The sequence below is a fragment of the Nelusetta ayraudi genome, unplaced genomic scaffold, assembly GCF_046127955.1.
Source record: "Nelusetta ayraudi isolate G7.1 ecotype Tasmania unplaced genomic scaffold, CSIRO-AGI_Nayr_v1 ptg000198l, whole genome shotgun sequence".
NCBI classification, from domain to species: Eukaryota; Metazoa; Chordata; class Actinopteri; order Tetraodontiformes; family Monacanthidae; genus Nelusetta; species Nelusetta ayraudi.
This window is the reverse complement of record NW_027466247.1, coordinates 1,975-15,000: the sequence shown is the minus strand read 5'-3', so window position 1 is coordinate 15,000 and position 13,026 is coordinate 1,975. Positions and strand designations below refer to the sequence as shown.

Here is a 13,026-nt window from a genome sequence, read left to right as displayed (position 1 = left end):
TCGCCGGCTGAGGGAATCTCTGCCGCCCGTCTCCCCGCACGGCTCCTCCTGGCTTTTGTCTGCTCCAGTTTTTTCTGCCACCGCCCGTCTCCCCGCACGGCTCCTCCTGGCTTTTGTCTGCTCCAGTTTTTTCTGCCACCAGCTGCCAACAGGAACAACGCGTCTTTTTATTTATTTTTTTTTTATTTATCATTTTCTTCCCTCAGCGTCGTGTGATGTTAATGGCGCTGGAGCGCCCGCAGTTTATTCACTTTGTCGCAGAGAGGAATAGCGAAAATGCATCCGTTAACACTTTCAAACGCCGTGCCGTGTTTTTTGCCGCGCCGAGACGTTTAGCGGCCGACTTGATTTGCAAAAAAAACAAAACAAAAAACAAAAAAACGACGGTAAACAAAAAACAGCAGCAAACAGTTAATGGAGAGGACGAATGAGGCTGCTCAGAAACCTCATCGCGACCACAAGAAGTGAAGGGCCAACGTGCTGGTGTGGCACTCTAGCAGCATCTCGTTCAGGTCACAGTCTGGACGTTTAATTAGCAGCAGAGGCTGATGGGAAAGGTCACTTTCAGTATTATTATTATTATACTAGTATTATTATTATATTATAATTATACTCTTAGTATTGAGGACGATCCTCCAATAGAATCCAAGCGTCTGCAGTCTTTCGTGCCCTCTGGTGGACAAAGAAGTTAGTTGACTTGTCAACAAAAAAGAAAAAAAAAAAAAAGAACTACAACTATGAACTACGATGTCAGACCTTGGTGTGTTTGAGTTGATCTCCATGCAAATGATTGCAGTGGTTATTATTGAACTTGAGTAAAAGTGGGCAGAGTTGCAATAATAAAGTGTGTTGCCAGACAGTGAGCAGCAGAGTAAATCCTTCACTGACTTTAGAAGAAGAAGAAGAAGAAGAAGAAGACCTTTATTGATCCCACAATGGGGAAATTTGCATAATTACAGCGAATAGAAAAAAGAAAAAAGAAATTGGCCACAGTGCAAAAGGTCAAGAATTACATTGACGGAAGATAGAGACAAAAATAAAATATTTCCAAGTATGTACAGAAAAAAAAAAGCGAGATGAAAGGCAAGATATTTACATATTATTAGGTCTTCGCTCTCGTTTTAATGAGGAAATGTTGTCTGATTGTGACCAGACTGCGGCATTCACACTGACACACACACACACACACACACACACACACACCTCTTTGGCCTTGGCGGATGCTGACCGGCTGAAGACGAATCAGATCATCAGACGGAGGTGCGAGGGATGTGATTCCTCTGAGAAATGTTTCTATCACAGCAAGACCTCAGTCTGCCTGTGAAAGACGATGGGAAGCTCAGGGTGAAGCAAACGATCCAACAAAGGCTTGAAACTTTTTTTTTTTTTTTTTTTCGGGGGGGGGGAGGGGAGGGGGGCGGCATTGAGTAGGGGGGGGATTGGGAAAACTGATTAAAATGGACGAGTGAAGGCCTCAGAGTGCAGCCGCGATAACGAAGGCCTGCCTGCAGAGGATGGATCCTCCCTTTGTTCAAGGTTAAATCGCTCTCTCTGCTGCTGGCAGGGCCGTGATTGGCCAACTCCTTCGGGACATACGGCGCTTTACTGCGCCGATGGAGATATTGATAAAGTCATAATGGCATTAATAGAAAGTCATTAAGCAGGGGCTCTTAGTGGGGATTAAAAACAGTGGAAGGGAGCCCTGGGTGAAGACACGCTGATAGTGATATTATATGACCGCGGCCTTATTATGCAGCCATAAGTTAGCGGCTGCGTTATTAATCTGTCATCCTGATGATTAATGGTCCGGGCTGCATCGCCCGCCGTTCCATCTCCGTCCACGCCGATTGGCCTGGGTGTTTATGTTTCTGCTCTCCTCTCAGGCGGTGAGTGTTACAAGTACAGATGGTTCAGCGGCGGGAACTCCACTCCGCCCGTCACATGGTGTCAACGCTCGGACGGACTCAACGTCACCGGTGAGGAAATGTGTCTCATTGTCGGATGTTTTTTTTTGATAAAAACGTGCAGCTCTTTGCTTTGTCACACAGAGTGTGACACCTGTGCCAGGTGAGTGGCAACGCTCCCTGCTTGGTCCAGTCTGGGGTGAGAAGTCAAGATCTAAACGTGGGAAATAAAGTCAAGATTTGTCTTTTGAAGATCAATGCCGATCAAATGTTACCCATTTAGCAGCCACCTCCTTCTCCCCACCTCTTTGAAATGTTGGGAGTCAATAAGGTAAAGGTAGTGGTGTGGTTTTAGGGGTTGGCGTTGGGGGTTGGGGGTTGTGGTCAGGGTTAAGGTTAGGCTTAGGTTTAGGGTTGGAGTTGGGGTTAGTAGTCCAATGATCTGCCTCACTACTTAAAAAGCAGAACTGACACCAGTTCAACAGTCAGGTTTCACCAGAGTTGACTGAGTTCGTTCATCTCGCTGCAGGGGACGACCGATCAACCCTGGTTTGAAAGTTGACTCATCAGCAGGGAGGCCAAATGCACATGAGGACTTATATATAGATATAAGAGGAATCTGTTCAAAACTGAACTCTATTGACAGGTGCATTATTTCATCACTTCCTGAAAGTAACAGGACGACGTCCATCCTCTTGCGGATGTTTTTTCTTTGTTTGCTTTTGCCCCCTCGTCCAGGAGGTTGTCCCGCTGTCGCCCCTCCAGTGGATAACAGCTCCTGTGATCCCCCCTGCCTCAAGCCAAGGTCCTTCTGCAGCGAGGTGAGAGCCTTTCAAAGGAATAGATAGGTAGGTAGATAGATGGATAGATAGATGGATCGATGGATAGATAGATAGGTAGGTAGATAGATGGATAGGTAGATAGATAGATAGATAGATAGACGGATAGATGGATAGATAGATAGATAGATAGATAGATAGACGGATCGATGGATAGATAGATAGGTAGGTAGATAGATGGATGGATAGATAGATAGATAGATGGATCGATGGATAGATAGATAGGTAGGTAGATAGATGGATCGATGGATAGATAGATAGGTAGGTAGATAGATGGATAGATAGGTAGGTAGGTAGATAGATGGATCGATGGATAGATAGATAGGTAGGTAGATAGATGGATAGATAGGTAGGTAGGTAGATAGATAGATAGGTAGATGGATAGATGGATAGATAGATGATAGATAGATAGGTAGATGGATAGATGGATAGGTAAATAGATAGATAGATGGATGGATGATTGATAGATGGATCGATAGGTAGGTAGGTAGATAGATGGATAGATAGGTAGGTAGGTAGGTGGATAGATAGATAGATAGACAGATAGATAGATAGATAGATAGATAGATAGATAGATAGATAGATAGATAGGTAGGTAGGTGGATAGATGGATCGATAGATAGACGGATAGATGGATCGATAGATAGATAGACAGACAGATAGATGGATATGTAGATAGATAGATAGATAGGTAGATAGATAGACGGATCGATGGATAGATAGATAGGTAGGTAGATAGATGGATGGATAGATAGATAGATAGATGGATCGATGGATAGATAGATAGGTAGGTAGATAGATGGATGGATAGATAGATGGATCGATGGATAGATAGATAGGTAGGTAGATAGATGGATAGATAGGTAGGTAGGTAGATAGATGGATAGATAGGTAGGTAGGTAGATAGATAGATAGGTAGATGGATAGATGGATAGGTAAATAGATAGATAGATGGATGGATGATTGATAGATAGATAGATAGATAGGTAGGTAGGTAGGTGGATAGATAGATAGATAGATAGACAGATAGATAGATAGATAGATAGATAGATAGATAGATAGATAGATAGATAGATAGATAGGTGGATAGATGGATAGATAGATAGATAGATAGATAGATAGATAGATAGATAGGTGGATAGATGGATAGATAGATAGATAGATAGATAGATGGTCAGGTGTTCTGGTGTTGAGCAGCAGGATTACAGGCAAATCAATCCGGTTCGGCCATGGCGCTGTCGTCAAAGACGGTTGTGTGCTGCCCCCCGCAGGCCGGCGTCTGCATGTGCGACGAGGGATTCACAGAGGTTCTGGCTCCCACGGGGCAGCTGGACCAATGCGCTCCCATCCCCATCCTGGAGATCCCGTCAGCAGGGGACAAGAAAGGGGACGTGAAGACCAGTCGTGCCATTAATCCTACGCTGCCCACCACCACCCTGCCGGGACGCACCGGGCGGACCTGGTACCTGCAGCCCTACGGTCCAGGTCAGACCACTTGGCCCCCACTTTTTTCCCTGTGTACAAATATGAGCAGGGAGTTTTGCGAGTTGCAGAGAATCTTAAAGTGTGGAGATTAGAGACACTTTCTCAGGGGTGCCGTTGATCCCTCCGCTTTACAGTCTCGTGCTGAGACCTAAGCAAAAAAAAAAAAAAAAAAACAGTTTTCTATGTTTCCTTCAGTTGTAAACAGTCTAAGATATTTTTTCAGTTCTCTCTTTTATCTGATGATGCATTCGAAGGTGCCGCTCCGCAATCCTCCAGGTGACACTGAGAGGTTTTCCACGCGATGCCGCCCGACTTGTTTGGCCCGGACAACTTTCTAATCGACGTTCGCTCTTAACTCATTTGTACCTGCAGCTGCGCGTGAAATCCGAGCCGACACTTTAAGTGCGGAGTTGCATCGGCCACGTCTGAAGCTTGCCGTCCCGCTTAGTCCCGCATCCCCGCGGGTCGATGGCTGTCGGGAGACGAGTCATCTCTGAGTCAGCCGCTGCAACACGGAAAAGTTGCAGCGGCGCCAACTTCCTGCAGCTGTGCGTCAGTGCCCAGAAACATCTAAAAAAAAAAAAAACAAACAACAACAACAACAAAAGAAAAACAGAAACTGAAGAGTTCGGTTAAACTTCTTGTGATTTTTGAAATTTTAAAAAGTGAAATAAATTGATGTAAAAAAAAAATAATAATTCCTAATTATTTATTGTATTTTCCCCATAAATTAAGTTTTTGTATTGCTGGTTTGCCAAAAGATGCTCTGCCTCCAAAAGATGCAAATGTTAATATAACATGTTGAGGGGAAACATGTTTAAGTTCGAAGATGAACGGTCCTAGATCATCGAAACAAATATGGTAATAAAAAAAAAAAAAACAGCTGTTTGGCTGCACCAGGACTGGCTGAGACCTGGTCCAGGTTCTGAAGTGTGTGATCCCGCCCACTGATGAGACTCCTCCTCCACAGATGGGAAGCTGAAGATGTGGGTGTACGGTGTTGCGGCCGGAGCCTTCGTGCTCCTCATATTCATAGTGTCTATGATTTACCTTGCTTGGTGAGTTCCACCCGTTTGATTCCCCCTTCTATCATCACCGCCGCGCCACATTCATCCATCTAAACCCCGCCCACTTTGCGGCAACGCACTACCACGCCCCGCCCCTCCCAGACCTCACCTCACCTTGCTGTCTCTGTCCCTCTGCTCGACCTCCGAGAGCAGCAGCTACTGTGCCAAGGTGCATCGCTCTCTCAAGGCCCAGGAGTCCGGCGCCAACGGGACGACGGTCTGGGCGGGCCAGAACGCCCACGAGATGAGTTACACCTGTCCCGACTGCCAAGAACTGGATCAGACCGACAACAGTGGCTAAAGAGGGAGTGGAGGGTTGACCCAACCTTGCCCCCACCCTCAGACTCCAGCCTAGATACCTGATATCGATCTGTCATGTGACCACTTCTGTGAAGCGGTCTCAGCGCGTCTCGCCCGACTCCCCTGTCAAGGTGTTGGTGCAGGTGAGATCCCTGACCTGCTCTTTGTGCCTCGGTGGAAAAGTGACCCACTTCTGATTGAAGCCTGATTCACATCTTAAAATAATAATAATAATAATAATAATAATAATAACAATAATACGTTGTAACAGGAAGTGAATCTACAAGTGTTTGACTCAAAGTCACATTAGTGTGTGTTAGATATGGAGATTAGTGTAGGTTAGCACCAAACTAGTGTGGTTCAACCCAAAAAAAAAAAAAAAAAAAGGAATAAATGAAACAATTTTAAGCACTGAATGAAAAAACAAAACACATTCATCAACATAGAACGTGTGGAAAAGCAACAGGCAAACGTAAGATTTACATATTCCGGCTGTGCTTTTCCATTTGTTCTGAAGCTAAAGCTAAAGTTGTATATGCAGATGTGTAAGGAGACAGAGTGATAGTTAAGAGAGTTACTCTGTGACAGGCATCATATTTACACTTTAAATCTGAAAATAAGCCGTCACCGTGTTTGACACCTACAACACGCGTTTCACCTCAGTGCTGGGTCCTTTTTCAAAACAGGCGTGTGCAGAAAACACCATTGTCCGCTAGTTAGCATAGTGTAGCCTTAGTTTGTTGACTCGTTTTGTGAGTGACTCGACGTGCAATCCAGCGCAGTGGACGTAGAGGGAGTAGATCTAGAGGGAGTAGATGTAGATGTAGAGGGAGTAGACCGCTACCTACCGAGAGCAGGAGGTGAAGCAGCCACAGCGTGTTGACGCTGCCCTCTGGTGGCCGACAGAGGGAGCACGTTCCCCTTCATGTCCACTCCCCTTCATTTTTCCATCCTGTTGCCATCCAGTACGTTGTTGTTTCTCCAGTGTCCTGATGTCCTTGACCTGAAGGTCATTCCTTGCTGTTTTAACTGGATCATGTGCACAGGAAGCCGCCGCCGTTTCTCCTTCCTTCTTTTAGCTTCTCCAAAACATTCACCGGAAAACTCTTGTTGAGTCTGTCGCGCGGTTACGAGCCTGAACAAGTTTGCCAAATAGAAAGTGTCAGCACAGAGACGTGTGTACTGCTCTCCCCCCCCCCCCCCGCTCGGCTCGGCTCGGCTGGGTGGCAGCGGAAGAGTCCCTCGGGTAGCTCCTCTCATTGTCTTTACAAACTTCCTCCTCTTGAATATTTGGTCTGCAGCCTGCCGGCGCTGCCCAGGCCACGGTGTCGCCTCTCTGTCCTCCGGCCGCAGGAAGGACAGCTTTCTCACCCTCGCTGAGCATTGATTGGGCCATCACGCAGGCCTTAATTGGAATGATAAAAAAAAATAATAATAAATAGATTTTCTGATACACAGAGTGCAAATAAATATTAGCTTTGCCACCTCCTACCGTTCCCACCGCCCTCCGCCCCTTACTTCCCCACCCCCACCCCCAGAGGAAACTCATATCGTGTCTCCGAGACGTCTAACATTGTTCACGCCGTTCCTTTGAGTCACGATCCGGAGCTGACAGCTCGGAGAAGTACGACGCCAGAAATCATCAAAAGTGATTTTTTTTTTCTCCCCGCTCTCTCTCCGCTTCCCTGGAGACATAAAGTCAAACGTCTGCGTGTGCAGGTTCGCATGCAAATTAATCCAGTAATGGCCCTGCGAAACTTCCAGACAGACGTGTCCTTTTCAAATTCATACTGTCTGAAGTCTTGCAACATGGGCGCTTTTTGGGCCTTTTTTCCTTCCTTTTTTTTTTTTTTTTTTCCTTTTTGTTTTTCCGTTTTTTTTTTTTTATAAGATTGCCCACAGTTTGATCTCCTCCATCTGTGATCATCAACCGCACCGTCCACGCTGACACAGTTTACAAATGGGAGGCGGCTTCCTGTTCCTGTCACCGTCGCCAATGACGCTCAGTCCAGAAGTCGATTCAAAGCCGGGAGCGGAACCAGTCGGTCCAGTTTTCCAACCTAAAGTCCCGACCCAGTAGAGGCCTGATGCTGAGCCAGGCAAACCAATGATCAGAAAATCCAACTTACAAATAATGGAACAGAATATCCGGCGAACCCTTAGCCGTAGGTCCCGCCTCTTTTCCCCTCAAAGGGACGCCGATTGGCCCGGTCGTAGTCTGAAAAGTCCTCCCGGGTTAGCCCAGATACCCTGGCTGGGTGTGGTTTGAAATCAACCTCATTCATCCCGGAACCTCTGGTGGGAGGTTGTGGCGGAAAACTTTTGTCTCTCTGACTTTTTTCTTTGTTTGTTTTGTTTGTTTTTAATCTCTCCACACAGCAAAAAGCCAAAGAGGCCTCAGAGACAGAGGCAGCAGAACAACCGACTAAAACCTCTGACTCTGGCCTACGACGGAGACACGGACATGTAGGTATCCGGGGAGGCGTCGGCCCGCCCGCCCTGCTGGCCACGCCCACCCGCCTCATCGCCGCCGCTGCCGAACGCCAAGCGGCGTGAACGTCGAAGAACAGAGAAGGAAAAAAAAATGACTCGCAGTCCAGAATCAGAAAGCATCTCCAGCGCCGCTCACGCCCTGCACCCAGCACCCAGCACCCCCCACGCCCCGCCCTCACCCTTTTTTTTTTTTTTGTCTTCTGGGCCTTCGTGACCTCCACCGTCATCACTGACACGCCTTCATTTTGCCTCTCTCTCTCTCTCTCTCTCTCCCTCTCTCTCCCTCTCTCCTCTTTTTTTCTCTTACTTTTTCCCCCCTCAACGTCCACATGTCTGTCAAGCGGAGACTAATTCCAGGCTCTGGGAAACAAAGCTGGACAGCAGATCTGCCGCTGCCTCTGAGCTCCAAACCCACCCACCCCCCCCTCCCCCTCTAACCCCTCCCCTTCTCTCTCCCCCTTCAGCACTTGGGCTTCTTCCTGTCCCTGAAAATGCTGAGTCGCTAGAGGCTTAGGACGCTTTGACGGCTCCATCGTTGCCAAAAGTCACTGCAGGGAAGCGAAGGGAGAGGGGATGGGGGTGGGGGGGTAGGGGGGTAGGGGGGGGAGGAAAATCTCCATGGAAAGGTTTGGACTCCTCTCCTCTCAATCCCCCACTGACTCAAATCTCTTTTACAGTCTCGGAAAACAAAAGGAAGCCTTCTTTCTTTTTCCTGCGCAGTTTTCTTGCTTTTTGCTCGGCTGGACTCGGAGGTCAACGCCTCCAAAGCTCCTCCCCCTCCCCCCCCGTCGTCCTCCCAGACTCTACATTGCACTATATTAGTGCAGCATGATATGCACACGTGACTTCTACCTTCTCTTGCCATAAAAACACTGCCTCTTCCAAAAAAAAAAAAAAAAAGAGCGTGGAGCGGAGGCGTTCCCGCCCAGTCTGCTGAATAAATGTACAGGTTTGATTTTTTTTTTCTCACCGCGGTTTCTTCCGCTCGCTGTGGCATCGCCTCCTGTGGTTTGTACGTCCCCGCCCATTTTTAAAGGTCCTACATTTCACGTGACTCCACTTCTGTCCTGTCGCCGCACCCCAGAAAGAAGAGAAGAGTCCTTTCAAATATTCACCGCACACCTCAGACGATCATCCCTCTGTGATGTCACAAAGGGTGGCAATGCCTCACCGATGCCTCTCCCAAGTGAATGACCACACCCCCAGCCAGGTGCTGGCTCCGCCTTCGATTCTTCCCCCCCGCCCCCACTCCCCAAACTGCCTCGGTTTCAGCAGGAAGCCAAAGCCACGCTGTAAACAGAGGGCTAAATATTGAAATTTTCTGGTGACGTGGAGATTTTTTTTTTTTTTTTTTTTGATAATTGATCTCGTCAAAAAATCTTGGAAATATGGGACCTTTAATATCATCTTTGTTTTACTATACTGTTGTGATGGGGGGGAAAAAAAAAAAAAAAAAAAAAAAGGTTTTCAGTAATGAGGGGAAAATGTCACATGGTTAACATGATGCAAAATGTCATTCCTGCCTTGCTGATGACAGCTCAAATACTTGAACGGGGCAAATAGAAATCAAGCTGTCTGTGTACACGTGGAGACAGTCTTCTCTTCACTGTTGAGGTCACTTGAGGCAAATTTCCTGTCAGACTTTTCAACCATTTGTCACACAGCAGATCTGACGATCAGTTTCCACTTGCACCACTCAAGGCCACATGTAGATAAAGTTCAGAAAACACACAAAAAAAAAAAAATCAAACATGTTAATAAGAGAACTAGCATCTGCTGAGTTCAACCTATAAGAACAAAAGGAAAGGGGAAACAAAAAACAACCCTGGTGTGGAGAATGTTTACTTTTTTTGTTTTGGGATTTGTAAATAACAGCAATTTTTCTTTTTTTCTTTTTTTTTTCTTTTTTGGGGAACAATGATATAATAATAATAAAAAGAAAAAAAGACAGAGGAAAATATCAGAATATGTGTACATTTATTTTGTATCACACAGAAAAAAAATATGTTTAGTTTGAATATAGCGAAGTGGGTGTGTGATGTTGATGATTGTCGTTATCATGATGCAAGTTGTATGTTGTGAATAAAAAAAAAAACAGAGGATGTGGAGGAAAAGAGAGGCGGTTGTTTTGTACAGGTTGTTTATATGTACGGAAAGATTTACTGGAAATAAATATGGACACGGTTGTAAACACACAAAACTGTTTTTGTGCTCTCTTCTGCCAATATTTTTGCCAAGCATAAATTACTCACAAATAACTAAAACATTGTAGATGTTTTTCTCACCTTTAAAACAAAGTCTTTAGCTCACTTGGTCATTTTTGGTTCATTCTGATAGACAAAATACCAAAGATTCCCTTGCGTTTTTACAAGGCTTTCCATATAACTCACTCATAACTCATAACTCTAATTGCCCCCTGGTGGACAATAGTGGTTGAATAAATAATCACACCAATAAGGGGAATTTTCCATTCTATTTCTACCAACAAATATAGCTGAAAGATATACTTCACGGACCAGAGCGGTATGAACGCGAACACAATGGGAGGTTTGAGGTGGGTGTTGGTGTTTGTTACCATGGTAACCAGGTCAACCACAACCATCTCGAGAGAATAGACCATTCCCATTTGAAAACTCACCACATGGACATGCGATCCAGTTGCATTGTGGGTCGTTGAAGATATTTTCTTTATATTCAGCCGGAATCTTTTTAAGTCATTTAAAAAAAAACAACGTTGTTGTTTGTTTAATTTTAGTGGCTAATCCAAAAAAATCTCCCTTGCCGCCTCCTGCGTGAGATTGAAATCCCACATTTTTGGTAAAAAGAAATTTGGGATGAATTTCAGAAGAAAAAAAAAACTTCCCCTTCACAGTTTCGTTTCGTGCTTTGGCCAAAAGTAGTTCAGTTACGTGTCAGGTGGTTAGCAAACACATTTAAAGAACTTTATCATTACTAATTTAAGGCTCTAGGGGAACAAAGCAATTCCAAAGTTCCGATTTTTAGACACACTAAAAGAGGAAAAAGAAAATCCTGCAATGATTCAAACCATGTGGGTTTTTACCGGCCTCCTTTTCAGAGAACGACCGCTTTATTCTCTCAACTGAACCAACCGCAGCTAATGTAGAGGCACACATTGTCCACCAGGGGTCACCGCGGGACGACGTCGCGAATGAGAAAAGTTGCTCCTCAAAAGTCTGACATGAACCTCCTCCTCCTCCACCTCCTCCTCTTCCTCCTCCTCCTCCCCCCCCTCCCCTCTCCGTATAAAAGAGCCGCTCACCGACTCTCAGATGTTCAAACGTCGCGTCTCCTCCTCAGCACCAAAGCCGAGCACCTCCGACTCTCCGTCCCGGATGAGCCTGAGGAGATTCGCCTCCCTCCGCCCGCCTCCGGAGCTCCTCCCTCGCCCTCTGTGTCGCCCCCTCGGCTGGTAGGAGGTTTTGGGGAGGGGGGTTTGTCTCGGCGGCGTGAGAAGCTCCAGGGTGGCGAGGACCATGAAGAGGAGCACGTGTCCGCTGGCCGCTCCGCCGCCGCTGCTGCTGCTGCTGCTGCTGCTGTCGCTCATCACTCTGGTGAGTAAGAACCCCAATTTGACTTCATTCCAATTTTTAATTTTTTAAATGTATTTTTTTTTTTTTTTTTTTTTTTTAATTTTAAGGCAATAATTAAGATTCAATCAAGGAGCCAATAAACTCCACCTACAGTAAAACAAAAAAAAAAACAGCGTTAGACAAAAAAAAAAAAAAAAAAAAAAAAAAATCTCCGTTTAATTGCTTTCAAGTCATTTCTTCCTGAATTTGAAAATTTCCGAAACGTCACAAAATCACACCGCAGCCCGAACCGGATTAGCTGCCGGTGTGAACGCAGACTCCAGATTGTGCTGTTGCGTGCTGACAGACTCGTCCCTCCACTGCATCCCTTCGCAAGCGACAGGGAGGCGGAGAGAGAAACGTTCCAAACCCATTATGACCGAAAGAGAAAAAGACCTAACAACAACAACAAAAAAAACAACAACAACAACAACATCATACCGGGACGCCGCCGCCGCCGCCGCCGCCGACATCAATTCCCTGACACTTTGTGACGAGCCAATTCCTCTAATCCTGCCGCAGACGCTCGCCCCTCAGCCGCTGATAAATCTGTCAACAAAGCAATCGCCGCCAAGCAGCAGCCAACCAATGAAGAAGAAGAAGAAGGAGAAGAAGAAGAAGAAGAAGAAGAAGATTCCATAAACTTAATCCTCCCCGCTCGCCGCGTGCACAAACTTGACTGGCCTTAAAAAGGCTCCCACTGTGTTATCTGTGTTTAATTTGCATAGTGATGGAAAGAAGTCAATTACTATTAATTATTCTCTACAACTTAATACCCATTATCGAATTGAATTTGCCGTCTTGAAAACCATAAACTCAATTTCACAGCTGACTAAGCGCACTAATCATTTCCCCTCACCTCCCACCCCCCCACCCCCTGCCCCCCCATGGCCCTGTCTTCCTGACTCGCACTCCTTCCATTGCAGGCTCTTACACAAACCAACACCCTCCCCCTCCCCCTCCCCCTCCTCCTCCATTGTAGCTACACAAAGACAAACACTGGTGGTTAATTAGGGAACTGCAGCTCGGCGGCGGCATCGGGCCGAAATCTCTCAGCATCACTTGATGGCGCTCTGAGTCGTATCTTCCTCCCTCCCTCCCTCCCTCCCTCCCTCCCCCTCGCTCACCCGCTCGTCCCAGACTGGGCTGCCAAATTGCTTCGCTATGCTTTAATGGGATGATCATAATTGTTTCGTACTCGCAGCATCCTAAGCTTTCGCCCGCAGCTCCTCCGACAGATTGACAGACCCATGGGAACCTCGCAAACTTATTTTGGCCGCCTTTGAACCAAGTCGTGTGTGAAATAATATGATTATGCCTCCCTCTCTCTCTCTCTCTCTCTCTCCCT

The 13,026-nt window shown here is 46.2% G+C and overlaps 1 protein-coding gene across 1 annotated transcript in view; it reads left to right on the top strand.

Moving 5' to 3' along the window:
- Window positions 1-6,206, top strand: part of LOC142881511 (thrombospondin type-1 domain-containing protein 7A-like) — a 77,582-nt gene extending 71,376 nt beyond the window's left edge. The window contains exons 24-28 of the mRNA XM_076015832.1: window positions 1,884-1,976; window positions 2,643-2,725; window positions 4,015-4,228; window positions 5,199-5,286; window positions 5,449-6,206. Coding sequence (XP_075871947.1) covers window positions 1,884-1,976; window positions 2,643-2,725; window positions 4,015-4,228; window positions 5,199-5,286; window positions 5,449-5,596 — 626 coding nt within the window. The 3' untranslated portion in view covers window positions 5,597-6,206. The remainder of the gene's footprint in view (window positions 1-1,883; window positions 1,977-2,642; window positions 2,726-4,014; window positions 4,229-5,198; window positions 5,287-5,448) is intronic.
- The last annotated feature ends 6,820 nt before the right edge of the window (window positions 6,207-13,026 follow it).